Raw genomic sequence first — 14724 nt, 5'->3', positions numbered from 1 at the left:
TCTCACCCCAAAAGGGCACATCACTAAAACTCCTCTAAAAGTCATTCACCCACAGGTGCCAAATTGAAAGAGGAAAGACATAGTGATGATTAAAAGAAAAAAAATAAAAGCATGGAGTTCAGAGTGAAATATTTTAGTCTGGAAATATTTACAGCTTGATTTGAATTGCACAATGAAAGCTCAATTGAAAAATGGAGACGGCACAGTATTAAGATGTCTCTAGGTAATTGGGAGCTACAGATTTTATTTTTCACAGGACATGATTTCTGGTGACAATCATTACTGTTCTTTGTAATTAATAATAAATTCAATATGACCCAATCAATAATAAATTCATGAATAATATTTACAAGTTCAATTAACATTGGTCTTTTCCATGAGAGTCTAGTTTACAAAAAATAGTGCTTAATATAAAATTATTAACTTTTAAACATGAAAGTAGGAAAAGTGTTATATTCTTTTTTTTTTTTGCTTATTTTTTTGTTTGTTTTGCCTGTCTGCATAAAGTATTGTTTGAAAGACTAGATATTGGAAACAGATTGCTTCTGTTCAAATCCAGGCTCTGACATCTTACTAACTATGTGAAAACATAGAGGTTACTTAAACTTCCTGTGCCTCAGTTTCCACATCTTCAAAATGGGAATAATAATAACATCTCTCTCATCTGGGACAATGCCTAGTGTGTTGTAAATGTTCTGTAAGTGTTTATTATTATTACTAATTTTGAAAATATTCTTGCTTAAGAATCAAGTATTACCAAGAAAGTAAAGAGAAGATAATTCACATGGCTATATTTTCCAATTTTGGAACTGTTGGTAGCTTTTAATAAATTTTTTATCAGCATACAGACATCTTTAATCAGTATAATATTTAAAATTAGTTTATTCTATACCTACCTGTATGGATCCATGCCAGGGTCAGTGTACAAAGAAAATTAGGAAATATCTACTCACTATTTAGGAATTTTAATATTTCACATATAATGAGCAAATATAAGGCAAGACATTTGTACACAAAAAATAATGCAGACATTGAAATTATATGTATCTTATTTTAATGTTACAACTGTGCCTTTAAGGAAATTAATCTGTTGTCCAGATCTTGCTAAGTTATTCTTATTTTGGCAGACTTAACTTTTAGAAGCATACGATTACCTCAGATCCTTCAAAACTGATAAAGAAATGACCTCTTCATATATTTTATTTCTGAATTAATACATTTTTTATTCTCTGGGAATCAGGAAACGTAAAGAGAATAATGTTTAAATAAGAACAATATGTAATATTTTTGTCTCTAATAATGATCTAGATTTGAATCTATATCAGGTTAAAAGTGAAAAGCTCAATTTGAACACAGATGTGCTAATGGTCTGTAACTTGTGTTAATATGGTTACATATGAACTACAAATTATATTTTCACACATAATTTTATATACATAAGGTATAGAAAAACGTGTGTTTACAGTGAGTCGAAAACTTGCTATTTTTATTTGGTTGGATTTGAAAGCATTTGAAATTCTGCTGTGGTTCTTCAGCATGACTTGGTATCATATTTTTCATTAAGCTATTTCCAGTGTCAAGGGTCTGCCTCATGTGGTTTTGAATTATATGACCAGCATGAAATAAGAGAAGATCTGATATAAATTAATCCAGGATGCAAAAAAAAAAAAAAAAAAAAAAAAAAGGAGGTTTTAAATGTCACTCTCAACCTTGCAGAGAGTATTTATAAATTAACATCATCTCTGGTATAAACAATACTAAGATTTTATGATCGGTCATGTATCTGTTTATATCAATAGTCTGCAAAATTTTCTTTAAACTGAGTAATTGACCTCCTTCCTAGTCAAGTATGTATTATGTGCTTCCTCCACTTGCATAATGATCAGTAGAATTTAAAGTGAATGGAAGCATTCTCAAACATGCTATATTCAAAGTACAACAGATAATTCCAGGGTGGTGGAAGAACCATCAATTGTTTCATCACATGTTACATAAAGTAACTCTTTCTAATCTATGACTCAGTCTTCTAAACTACGGCCATGAGAAAAGTCCATAGCATAAACACTGCATCTGAGGAACTGATACACCCTTCTTCATTTTGATTTCAATATTTGATATTCTTAACATATTAACAAAAGTCAATGCATTCTGAGTCTTTAATACTAACATTTTCAGGTAACTTTAGCAAGAATTAAGAATTCTGTCTGCTCATCTTATTAATAGGACTTTATCACTTTCAAAGTTTCTATTTCTTTACTCTGTGTAGTAGAATTCATGGTGCCAAAATAGTAATTAAACCTGGTGGTTCTTACACCTTTTTAGGATTATGGATTACAGATTGTACCCCTGGAACAATGAATATACATAAAAAGGCAGACAAGCTGGTATACATGTTAGTGGCCATACGAAGCTGCTAAAGTCCACTGACTTTATATTAATACAGACTGAATTAAATTATTCATTTATTCACTTATCTGGGGAAGTGACATGTCACAGTGCGAGTTAAAGAGATCCAGTCCCTGACTTGAAGAAATTTGTAATCTAGGCAGGCAAAGCTTTCAAGAATGTGTGAAAACATATAAATATATGCTTTAACTGTTTTATGGCGCTACTTCCATGACCAATAAAATATTTATCATAGGACACACATAAGAAATATTCTGAGAAAGCTTTTAAAAAGATCTTTAATATTTATTTCCCTAGTTTAAGTAAAAAATATAAAATTAAGCACCTGCCTGTAAAATGTACTCTGTTATGAAGGAATAAACCAAATAAATACGCCCCACACTATAAGCCAGGACTTGTTGTTTTACTTTACTTACATAGTTAAGTATTTAGAGAACACATAGGAATTGATTCTTGTATTATTGATTCAAAACATTTAAAAATAGGGCAGGATATTATAAAATTGTAGAAACACTGTGTAATTTCACACAGCACAAATATTCTTAGATAGCTGCAACATAATAAGTTTCCTTCTAAGTAAATTGTTGAGATTTTGTTTCCTTTTGTGTGTGTGTGGCATAACAGCAGTTTTTCCTATGCATTGGGCAATGTTAACAAATTTTCCCAATAGAAGAAAAAAGGAATATTAATTTTAAATTCTCAGTTTTCTGTTACAGTTAAAAGATTGTTTAATTTTTATGTATCAACATGGGAAATGTTTATGTGTATAATGTTAAGTTTAAAATGTAAGGACACAAAATTATTTAGAAAGTAAGAGCTCAACTTTTTAAAAAACAAGTAGAAAAAGATTTTAAAGAAAGGCACAGAATGTTTCCATGGATTAGCTTTGGAAGATGGTTTTATAGGTTATTTTCTATTTGTTTCTGTTTTTTGGCTTTATGAATTCCTTGTCTGTGCTTTCCACATTTCTTCAACATACATATATTATTTTTATAATCAAAAAAGTTAACAAACTTTGTCAGTTAAATTTCAAACTCAATTTTAGGCTTATAAACAGGGAAATTTTTAAGAGAAAAAAGTATTATCATGTCTGGTCAGGTTTCCCCTGTATGCAATATGGAAGATAATTTGATAATTTGTCTGTTGATCATTTTAAAGCAAAAAATAAACCGTCTCAAAGTAGGTCTGATTTTTATTACCATTGTGAACTAGCAATTTTAAATAATATTATTGATGAAATACCCCTAAACTCTAAATTAAACTGCACCTGGGGCCAACCTTGCCCACCTCACCACATTCCAATGTCCATCCCTCTTACTTCTGATATAATTTAGACTATGGTCATTTTTTTTTTCCTGATTAAAAAATACACAGAATTGGATCTGTGTATCAGTAGCATGAAAAATAACACAAATCTGAAAAAAAAAGCCTTTAAGCAAGTACAAAATTTTTACTAAAGCCACTTTTAACTTTATGTCATATAGGGACTGAAGAGGAAGATGAAGGAGATGACTGTCTGCTGGGGTCTGTCGATGAGTTCTGGTGGTTTCCTCACATGTGGAGCCATATGCAGCCCCACCTGTTCCACAATGAGTCGTCTTTGGTTGAGCAGATGATTCTCAACAAGGAATTTGCCCTGGTGAGCTCATTTTATTGTGGTATTTTTCAAACTATGAGTTGTGATCTAGTAGTGGGTTGTAAAATCAATTTATTGGGATAAATCCAATACAGATAGAATAGAATAGAATATCAGGGTGCATGACATGTATTAAGGGTACATATGGCTTTGTGATATTTTGTTTTAAGCATGTGTGTATATATAAGTATGGGGCCACGATGTGACACATATAATATTCTTCAAAAAGTGAGCCATTTTCAGAAAGCTGCCATCTCCTGTTTTATGAGGTGATTATTCTTGCATCTACAAAGAGGAAAAATAGCATTCCCTCCATTGTTTTCCTGGTGCAATATAAGTAACCTCTCAAAAATTATTTGTTGCAAGAATGAACAGATGGATGAACTGAATCTTTAGAATAGTGATTCCAGATCAGCAGCTCTCAAACTTTAGTGCCTACCCATTTCACTTAGAAGACTTCTAAAACACAGACTACTATGCCCCCACTCTCAGAGCTCCTAGTTCAGTAGAAATTCAGAGAGGCCTGACATTTTGCATTTTCAGAAAGTTCCCATATTATGCCCATGAGAATTACTAATCTAGACTAGGAGTTGGCAAATTATGGTCTGTGGGCCAAATCTGGACTGGACTATTCCTTGTTTTTTATGATCTCTGAACTAAGAAAGTGTTTTTCTTTTTTCTTTTACATTTATAAATAATTGAAAAACAATCAAAGGAACAGAAGTTCTTTGTGACATATAAAAATTATATGAAATCACAATTTCAAAGTCCGTAAAGGAAATTTTATTGGAACACCGCCATGCTCATCCCTTTATGTATTGTCCACAGCTGTTTTCACACAGTAGCAGCAGAGTTGAGTAGCTGTGAAAGAGACTGTATGACCCACAAAGCCTAAAATATTTCTATCTGAACCTTTATCAAAAATGTTTTACCACCCCTGCTCTAGATATTAATTAAGCCCATGTATCTCTTTAAGAATCTCTTGAAAGACGGAGTATTTTTTTCCAGAAGAATACTCACATGTGTATTCTCACATCTTCACACATGGAGCTTACAATCACAAGGGATCTGTGAATTCCAAAAGCCCTGGGCCTCAGTTAGGAACCTCTGTTTCAAGGTGAATAGTTACAATTCATTAAAACTGTGTGATTGCTGTTATCTTCATTTTTTGAAAGCTATGTTTGGAAGCACAGCCCTGAGGCCGAACAAATACTATGATATTTTATGAAGTCATGGCTAGTTATTATGTTAGTGGCTCACCCCTCTTTTCATCTCTAAATCCCCAGAGCAGTGTCGGTTCCTCACATAGGAGCCTTAGTAGTAAGTGTGGACAGCATAAAAAGCACTTAAGATCACAGACTCAGACACCAGAATACCTATGTTTTAACCCTGAGCTCCCACCAGCGGCTGCTTGATCTTGAACAAATTACTTGTATTCTCCATGTCTCAGTTTCCTCATCTTATAAATGAAGAAAACAGTAAAGACTACCTCATATAAATCCTGTGAAGATATATATCATGTGCTTACAGCAGTGTCTGGCACACAGTGAGCATTCAATAAGTGTTAATTAACCAATTGTGACCTTTCTAAATACAGACAAGTATGCAGTTATATCTTGTTTTTTAAAAGACTTTTAAAAAAAAAATGTATTTATAAGAGATTGGTTTTCACTTAACCTTCAGGAAATGTCTAATAAATTTTGTACTACTTCATAGCATTGTAAAATTAAGTAAATATGTCCTTTTTCAAAAATAAGCTTACCTTGAGTAAGCATACTAAATTCTCTCAATGCAGTTACCTTGAAAATAAAACGTGTTTATCACTTGGCTTAAACCTCCCTCACTACACTCCCACCCTGAAGCCTTAGGTTTTGGGCAGGAAGGTTATATTTCATAATGGTTGATTTCACCTGTTTGTGTAATTTCTTTTTTAAAAGCCATGCTGAGAGCTCTGGGAAAGACTCAGATGTAATTGCTTTGTAATGAAATGTTAAAAGCTGTTTAGAGTCCATTCACAGCAATTATATTTGTTTAGTCAGCGTGGCTAGAAGCTAGACTGAAGCCTATAAATATATTTTGTAAAAAAAGATCTTATTATGTGTTGCATAGTCAAAATATTACAACTAAAATGAAGTTCATTAAACACACCTTCTGAATGACATTGTCCTTTTCCTTCTGGAGCTCAGCTCAGTAAAACTCAGGACTCTTTAAGCAGTGGAATTCAGAACCCCACCTTTACTGTCAACATGACATGACAATATGTGTGCTGTCCAGACAGCCAAAAATATATTTCTTTCTTATTAAATCATTATCTTTCCACATCCAGGTGACACTGTAAAACCATAAACAATATCAGATAGGAGAGTGGAAAGCAGTAAATGAGATATTGGCAGGCTAAATTTCAGTCCCAGCCGCTAGTAGCAAGTTCTAATAAAGTTGGAAAATTATTTAATATCTTTATGCCTCACTTTCCTCCCCTGAAATGGTAATCATTCCTTTTTTTCATTTTCTAAACTACAAAGATTTTAGATAATTAATTTACATCAACTCATCTGCCAGCAGAAAGCACTGGACCTGATAATGCCATTGATCAATTCCAGCTTTAAAATTCTGTGATCATTGACAATATTAGTCCACAAATTTGGAATGAACATCTTGAAATACTCATCTAGCTGTAATTTAAACAATTATGGAAAAAGATTTTCAGTCTAGATGAGCAATTTAGATGGATAAAAATCAAAAGTATTTAAATCCCTTTTTTTTTTATTCTGTCCTGACATTCCTCACTATTCCTTGGTATGACCTTGGCTGGCAGAGAGATTATCAGTCTCAAAAGCACAGTTGGATAGCATTTCCCAAAATGATTCAAATGACATATTAATAACTTGGTATTGATATTTCGAAAAAAAAATTTAAAAACCAATATTTTTAAAACTATTTTGAAATGGTTTATTTGAGAAATTTCTCTGAATTCTTTCCGGATAGAGTTCATTTTTGCCTGTTAATAAACATGAGAGAAATGCATTACAAGACTGCTTCTTTACACTTTTATAATGTTGGAAGAGGTTTTATTAATGTAAAGTACTGTCATTGCTTAATCCATCCATGCACACATATGTATGCAGTGTGAACACGTGTATGTATATAGAGGTTATGTGTATGTATATGCTTAATCAATGAGCACAAAAGTATGCAGTGTAAATGTGTATGGGTATGTATGTTTAATCCATGAACATATGTGTCATTTGTGTACATGTATCTGTATGTTTGTATAAAGGGTGTGTGTTAGTCTAATGATAAGCATATCTTGATATGGTAGTTACAAGATACACTATTTGATGGAGAAAAATATTTTTTGGTTCATTTTCCTTTAATAAATCATAAATTTTTGCTGCTAATCAGTTGCTTGAGCACATCAATAAGTAGAAGCAAAGCTTCAAAGAAGAAAACAAGAGCAGAAGAGAACTAGAAACGTTGGCCAACATGAAAGTTCTTAATAAAAAAGTAACCAAAAATCATTCTCGATTTAACCTACATCTGCTTTTCAGTCACAGAAAGAAGAGGTGCCTGTAGCATAAATCTAAATTATTTATTTTTATTCCACAATAGACTTGTAAAAAGAAAAAGTAAAAAAATGTGTTTTGTTGTTTTAAGGTTTACATACATACTCATTAAAGTTTTAAAGCCAGTGGGGCTTTTCAGTCCACTAATAGTTGCAGATGATAAAATATCCTGAAGGGATAAGGATCAACTTTTTTGTCTTCAATGCTAAATTTTTCAATAACTATGTAAATTTTTCTTGATATTTTATTGAGCAGTCAGGTATCTTATCCATGACTAAGTAAGTGAAAATTCTTAAAGGCATTGATTTTTAAGTAATGCTTTAAAAAGCTACACATATTTATGAAATCTATATAACTTTTTTTATAATTGGAGATAATATGTATGAAGTGAAAAAGGCTGACATTCAAATTGCTCTCGTAAAAACACAAACCTATAAAACAGCAACTATGAAAAATCCTTAAGTGTCATAATAGACTGCACACTCAATCAGCTATGTAGATGTCATATTGAAAAAAATGAAAGAAACACAATAGTGGAATTAATGACTCAATGAAATGAAGCTGAGAGAGAGCCACCATCCAATGTCTGCCATGCTTACATCTTTACTGGGTTTTGCAGTGTACAGCTTTGTGCGGTACAACAAATGCAAGATGTCAAAAAACTGATGATTATAACTAATAGCATATTTAAACATAGGGAATTTAAATAAGATAATAATCAAACTAAAATAAAATTGTGAACAAATATTTATTTAACAAAAATTCCTAATGAAGCAAATAGTATATTTGTAGGTTCACTTATGAATTAGTTTTTACACTCAGAAGAGCAAACTCATATGTTCATTAAAAGTTTAGATATACTACTACTACTACTATTAATAATAATAGCATTAAAGCTCAAAGCATCAAGGCATAGAGAAAAGAAGGAAATTCTGGAATATGTGACAACATGGATGAACTTTGACGATATTATGCTAAATGAAATAAACCAGTCACAGAAAGACAAATATTGCATGATTCCAGTTACATGAGGTATCTAAAATAGTCAATCCATGGAAAGGTAGCTGCCAGGGGATGCCTGGAGGAGGAGATGTGGAGATACTAATTAAGGGGCACCTCTACTGCTGTCTACTTAGTCCAAGTTACCATTGTATCTTTTTTTAGCAGTTTTACTTATTTTGATATTGATATTAACATATCATACAGTTTATCCATATGAAGTGTAAAGTTCAGTGGTTTTTAGTGTATTCACAAATTTGTGCAAACTTCACTACAATTTTAGAACATTTTCATCACCTCGAAAAAAAAACAGTACCCATTAGCAATCACGCCCCATTTCTCCCAACTCCCCCAGTCCTAGGAAATCACTAATTAATTTTCTGTTTTTATAAATTTGCTTGTTCTAGACATTTGATATAAAAGGAATCATACAATATGTGTTTTTTGTGACTAGCTTTTTTTCACTTAGCCTAATGTTTTCAAGGTTCATGCATATGGTAGTGCATATCAGTACTTCCTTTTTATTGCCAAATAGTATTCAATTGTATGACTATATCACATTTTATTTATCCATTGATCAGTTGAAAGACATGTGGGTTGTTTACATTTTTGGCTAGTATTTATAATGCTGCTATGAGCATCCATAAACAAGTTTTTGTGTGGACATATGTTTTCATTTCTCTTTAGTATCTATCCAAGAGTGGAATTTCTGGGTCATGTAGTAATACTGTTTAAAACTAGTATTTTATTTTATTTTATTGATGCTATATTAATTGAGATTGTTTTTAAATTTCATTTTCACATTGTTCATTTTTGCATATAGAAGTACAAGTTGACTTTTGCATATGGATCTTATAACCTTCAAATTTGCTGCACTTGTTTATTATTTTTAGATTTTTTTTAGTGGATTCCTTAGGGTTACCTATATATGAGATCATATCATATGCAAATAAAGATAGTTTTACTTCTTTTCCAATCTGGATACATTCTGTTTTATTTTCGTGTCCAATTACTCTCACTAGAACCTCCAGTACAATGTTGAATGGAAATGGCAAGAAGAAATATGCTTCTTTTATTCCCAATCTTACAGGGAAAGTATTCAGTCTTTCTCCATTAAGCGTGATATTAGCTGTGCGTTTTTCATAGATACCCATTATCAAGATGAAAAAGTTCCTACTTAGGTATTTTTATTATGAAAGAGTGTTGGGTTTGTTACAAGCTTTTTTAGTGTCAGTCGAGTTAATCATGGTTTTTTTTCCATTTATCATCTTGGTATGGCATGTTACACTAACGTATTTTCAGATGTTAAGCCAACCTTGTATTTCTGGGATAAATCCTACTTGGATCAATCCAGTGGGGCAGATGCAGAAGGAAGCAGGTGGTGGCTCAAATGCCACAGACTCTCACTGTTCTTACCAATCTCGGTAGATTTTCTTGAATAAATAGTTCTTTATTTGCTATACTTGTGTCCTTTGTCCATTTTCCAGAGACTTTAAATGTTTTTTTTAAGCAATTTTCACAAGTTATGGGTGTTTCACGGGGAGATGGAGATGGTCCACAGAGCTCTTCATACCATCATTCCAGAAGTCTGAATCCTATCATCATATATTGACTGATACACAGCAGTAGCCTCCTCACTACTCTCCATTTTTGCTCTTGTCCTTCTTGAGTCTATTCTCAGCAGAGCAGCTACAGTGATCCTATTAACGTGTAATTCATATCATGTCACATTTTGTCTCAAAGCCCTCCGAAAAACTTCAAGATAGCCCACAAGGACCTTGCATCTGGCCCCTTGTTTCAAGTGCTGTAAGCTCACATCTGGTTTTACTGACAGATGCTTTGAAGTCTCCAGTGCACCTCCTTTCGGGTAGTTGCTTGATGACTACTGTCTGTCTTCGGTGTTGCTATACTTGTGTTGTGCTGTTTCTCTTTGTTTAGTGACTCTGACTTTGATGGCAACCTTGCTCTAGCTACAAATCACCAGTAACCTTCTTTATCCAGGCTCTGTGGTTCTTTGGAAGAGTATTTCTCTCCCTTCCATTCCCCACACTATATATACACCCATAAGCACAAATTATAAAAGCCTGTATTAAAGAATATTTTAGTGACATCATCTTGTGTCAGTTCAAAACTTACCCTTGCCAGTATCAAAAAGGAATTGGAAAGAAATCTGTTAGGTCTGTTTATTTGTATCAGTATTTTTAAATCTTAAAGAAGAGTAAGACAAAAAAGTATTTTTTCAGTTTGAAAAAGTATTAAATAATGAAATAAAATATTAGTAGAATTTTCCTGGAAGAAAGAGTGGTAGAAATTTGCTAAATGTTTAGAATATGGAATATGCACATGGTCTGGAATATATTTAAACCTATCTATTGGAAATCTATGATGAGTAAAATGGTCTTAGGAAGGAAGAAAATAATAGAATCACAGTGGGAAGATATAGAACACCAGGCAGTAAATTCAAAGCTCATTTATACAAGCACTTAAATGAATTTACTACTGCATACAGAACTATTATCTACAGAAGGCATTTTATAACAGTCAAAGTATTTTTATATTTCAATCTAGTCAGTAGAGATATCTCTTCATCATTAGGTCTGTTAACTAACTTTGCTCCATGTGTTAAATATGCATAGATTTCTCATGCTCTATGTTTTTCAAAAGTGTCATTCACAGAAACAATTCATCCATCATCACATTTATTTTTATGACAAAATTGTCATATCACAATCTTTTGCACTTTCATGCTAGTACTTTCATGTTTAATTAAAATAGTCAAGACTACATAACTTTAGATTCAACCTTTAATTTATGCTATATCAACATGGAATATTATGTTACAATGAATGCATTATCCATTTGTCACTGAAAGGCTGCAGCATTTAGGAAACAAGTTGTTTCAGTGAACAACTGCAGTTGTTTCAGTGAACAACTTCCTAAAATACATAACCTACTGCTTTGGAATTAATAAATTCATGTTGAGCATCACATCACATTTTTCACAAAGACTTGATTTTCATTGTTAATATGAATGATTTTACTGCACTGTGCTCTTGCTGTGTTCTCAGTCTGCTGAGATTATGGGGACTATTTACTCCTAAACTATGTTCGTAGAAGCGTTGTGTTCTTGTGTCTAGTTTTCCTAGTTTCTCAGTCTCCTGTTCCCAGTTTTTAAAGCTGATAGCTTTCTCTTCTAGCTATTGTCATGTTATCTGGGTCTAGTGGCCAGATTCCCACATCAGAAAAATGAAGTGATCAAAATAGCTGACCATTCAGATCTCTGATATCTCCAAGATTATGTAAATCTGAGCTACTCTGAGCTTGGAAATCAGATGGAGCAAGCTTCCTAGGATCATTTCTAAAGTGATATTGAAAGCTCCCAGTATCACAAAGAAAACTGAACTCTAAAACTTGTTTGTGTGACTTGTGCATGGTCACACAAAGAACTGAAAAGCTGCCATGTGGTTCCAGTTGCACCACGCAGCACTCCAAAGAGTTGAGGATCTCCGGGAGAAGCAGGCAGTGTCTCCCACAGTAAAGTGGGCCAACTTGTGTGCCACAATTCAGCCATAGCCCAGTTCTTTAAGGTAATATAAAAATAACTTCTGCAAAGATTAATAATTGTTGAAAACCATGCAGACCCTTCTGTATTGAGAGAAGTAGATGTTACTGCATAAAATCCCAAATATTAGTATGGAAAATTGAGGTATATAAATGGCATAATGATTGGTGTATTGAATAACAATAGAAGACATTTTTATGTTTCTTCTTTCACCTACCCATTACAATTGGTAAGGCTTTTGCTGTTTTTACAAGTAGGATAATATTGTTTAATAAATTTCTTTGCTAGCTTATTCAAGCAGTCTCTAAGGTTCTCATCAATTTCTAATCTTACCAAAGGATAGCATGGACATTTTGCCTCAAATTAGAATTGGTATTTCATTAGCTATTAATATTCATAGTGCTTAGCAATGGATTTAGAGAAAAATGGCTTTTCTTGTCATTTTATATGTGTTAAATTTTTGACTTGCTGGTCTGGTATTGACAGATAGATGAAAGAATTTCTCTTAGAAAATCTCTACCATACGTATTTACCTACTTGATTTTCCTAACAGAAGGTTCTAGCAAATCCCTCTCCCCCAAAATTCCTATTCTAACTGCAGCAACTTTTCCTGTCAAGCATCTATTTTATTTTGGAACATACATAACCTAAAATGAATAAATGCCACCTACAAAATATACTTTCATATTGGGCAGCAATAATTAAAGGAAATAAACTATTTATAATACCCAAAATATATTAATATGAATTTATTAAGGCTTGCATCTGTCTGTTCAGAGTACCTTGTTACTATTATTTTTGGTAAGTGGATGTTTTGAAATTCATTACTTCTGTTTCACTTGATCTCTTTCTAGTTTTATGCTTTTAGATCATCTTTTAAGATGAACTAGAGAAGCTCCAGTTCTTTTCAAGTGCTGATTCATGAAACAATTGCAACAGAGGTTTTCCCCTAGGAGATAAGCTGATAACTGGTTAAAGTAGTTGGTAATATTTAATTTACTTGCTTTAAAGCAAATCGACATTTTGTCTAACTATTAAATTTTGTTTATATTATACAGAATGATAGACTGTGACCAAAATACAAAAGAAAAAGACATGCTTCCCTAAAGAAAATAAAACCTTAGCTGTTTTTATACATAAGAAACCTTCCCTGTGTGACATGAGTCTACATTGTACATGCCATTACCTAGTTGCTCAGTGTCTAAATTAAGCTCATGTGTTTGACTTGAGTTGCATTTGAACTGTCTTGGTTCACATTTCATCTTTGCCAAATACTATATGGATGACCTTGGTAAATTACTTGAAATTTCTGTGCTTTACTATTTAAATATGTAAAATGAAGATGACAGTAGTTCCTATCTCATAGGTTTTTATGAGGATTAGGTTCTGTGCATATCTGCTTATGTATGTATAATGCTTACCAGAGTGCCTGGCACATTAAGTGTTTCAAAAAGTATTTGTCATCATGATCACCATCATCATCTTCACCATCATCATGGCTACCATCATTTTCACCATATTTCTTCAAAAAACATGTGATCATTTCTTTTGAAAGAAGAGGTTGAGGATGCATAAAACAGCCCAATGACTTTTTCAGATTTATGAAATATTCAAGTTGGGAACAGAAACAGGACATTCTAATTTGCTTTGAAATCCTCCATCTACCCGTAAGTCAATACTGAAGGTGGTTGTGAATATTTAATGATGGAAAGAGATTAATATCTTACCAAACATTCCAAGAAAATGGAGCATAGATGATAGGGACTTGTATTTTTTAAACAAATAAGTGAAAAAATGTATAAAGAGTTGATTCATAGATATATGAACACTTGAATATTTGAAATTTTTGCTTTCCAGTTATGTCCAAACATTTTCAAACTCTTCCAGTAGGAGAAATAACTCCTTCCTTTCATTTGTCAGTCCTTTGTTTGCTCGTTTGTTCCTTCCTTCTTTTCTTCCTTACTGCCTCCCTCACTCCTACTTTTTCTTCCTTCTTTCCTTTCTTCCTTTCCTCCACAGACAACTAATGAATATACATTATCTGTAAGCATTTTACTTGACAACAGGCAATCAAAAATTAACAAGAGGCTGCTTATACTCAGGGGTTTTACTCTGGGGGCTTGGGGTGGGAGGATGGTGCTGGAGTGGAGTGAAATAAATTTTTTGAGATAAATGTACAGAACACAGTTCAGCCTCAAAAGAGACACTGGTCAGTTATAAGGCAGGAAAAAATAAAAACAGGACAGACAATTGGGATGACAACTTCTGTGTACAATGATTGGGTGTGCATGAGGCAGAAGGCAGGTGGGGAGCCTTGTGAGAAAGAACGCAAGACAACACCCAACACAAAGGGCTCACTCTTCCAATAAAACATGGTGTATTGGTTCAGCAACAATTTACCTATGGGTTGAGACACTACTGCCTGCAGGATTTTGGCCTTCAGTCCGTTTTTATATATTTGGTGTGCAAATAATGGGTTTTACATTTTTAATTACTTGTGTAAATCAAACAAAGCCACTGTGGGACAGAGGCAGTGTGTTGATGGCAGAAGTTTGTCA

The 14724-nt window shown here is 32.9% G+C and overlaps 1 protein-coding gene across 1 annotated transcript in view; it reads left to right on the top strand.

The window, feature by feature from the left end:
• LOC103593951 (bifunctional heparan sulfate N-deacetylase/N-sulfotransferase 4) overlaps positions 1 to 14724 on the top strand; it is a gene marked incomplete at its 3' end in the record, with an annotated part of 243352 nt that overhangs the window by 158016 nt on the left and 70612 nt on the right. Inside the window, exon 4 of the mRNA XM_008577091.1 lies at positions 3891 to 4045. Coding sequence (XP_008575313.1) covers positions 3891 to 4045 — 155 coding nt within the window. The remainder of the gene's footprint in view (positions 1 to 3890; positions 4046 to 14724) is intronic.

Source organism: Galeopterus variegatus, unplaced genomic scaffold (assembly GCF_000696425.1).
Source record: "Galeopterus variegatus unplaced genomic scaffold, G_variegatus-3.0.2 Scaffold1449, whole genome shotgun sequence".
Lineage (NCBI taxonomy): Eukaryota > Metazoa > Chordata > Mammalia > Dermoptera > Cynocephalidae > Galeopterus > Galeopterus variegatus.
This window is presented reverse-complemented; position numbering and strand designations above follow the sequence as displayed.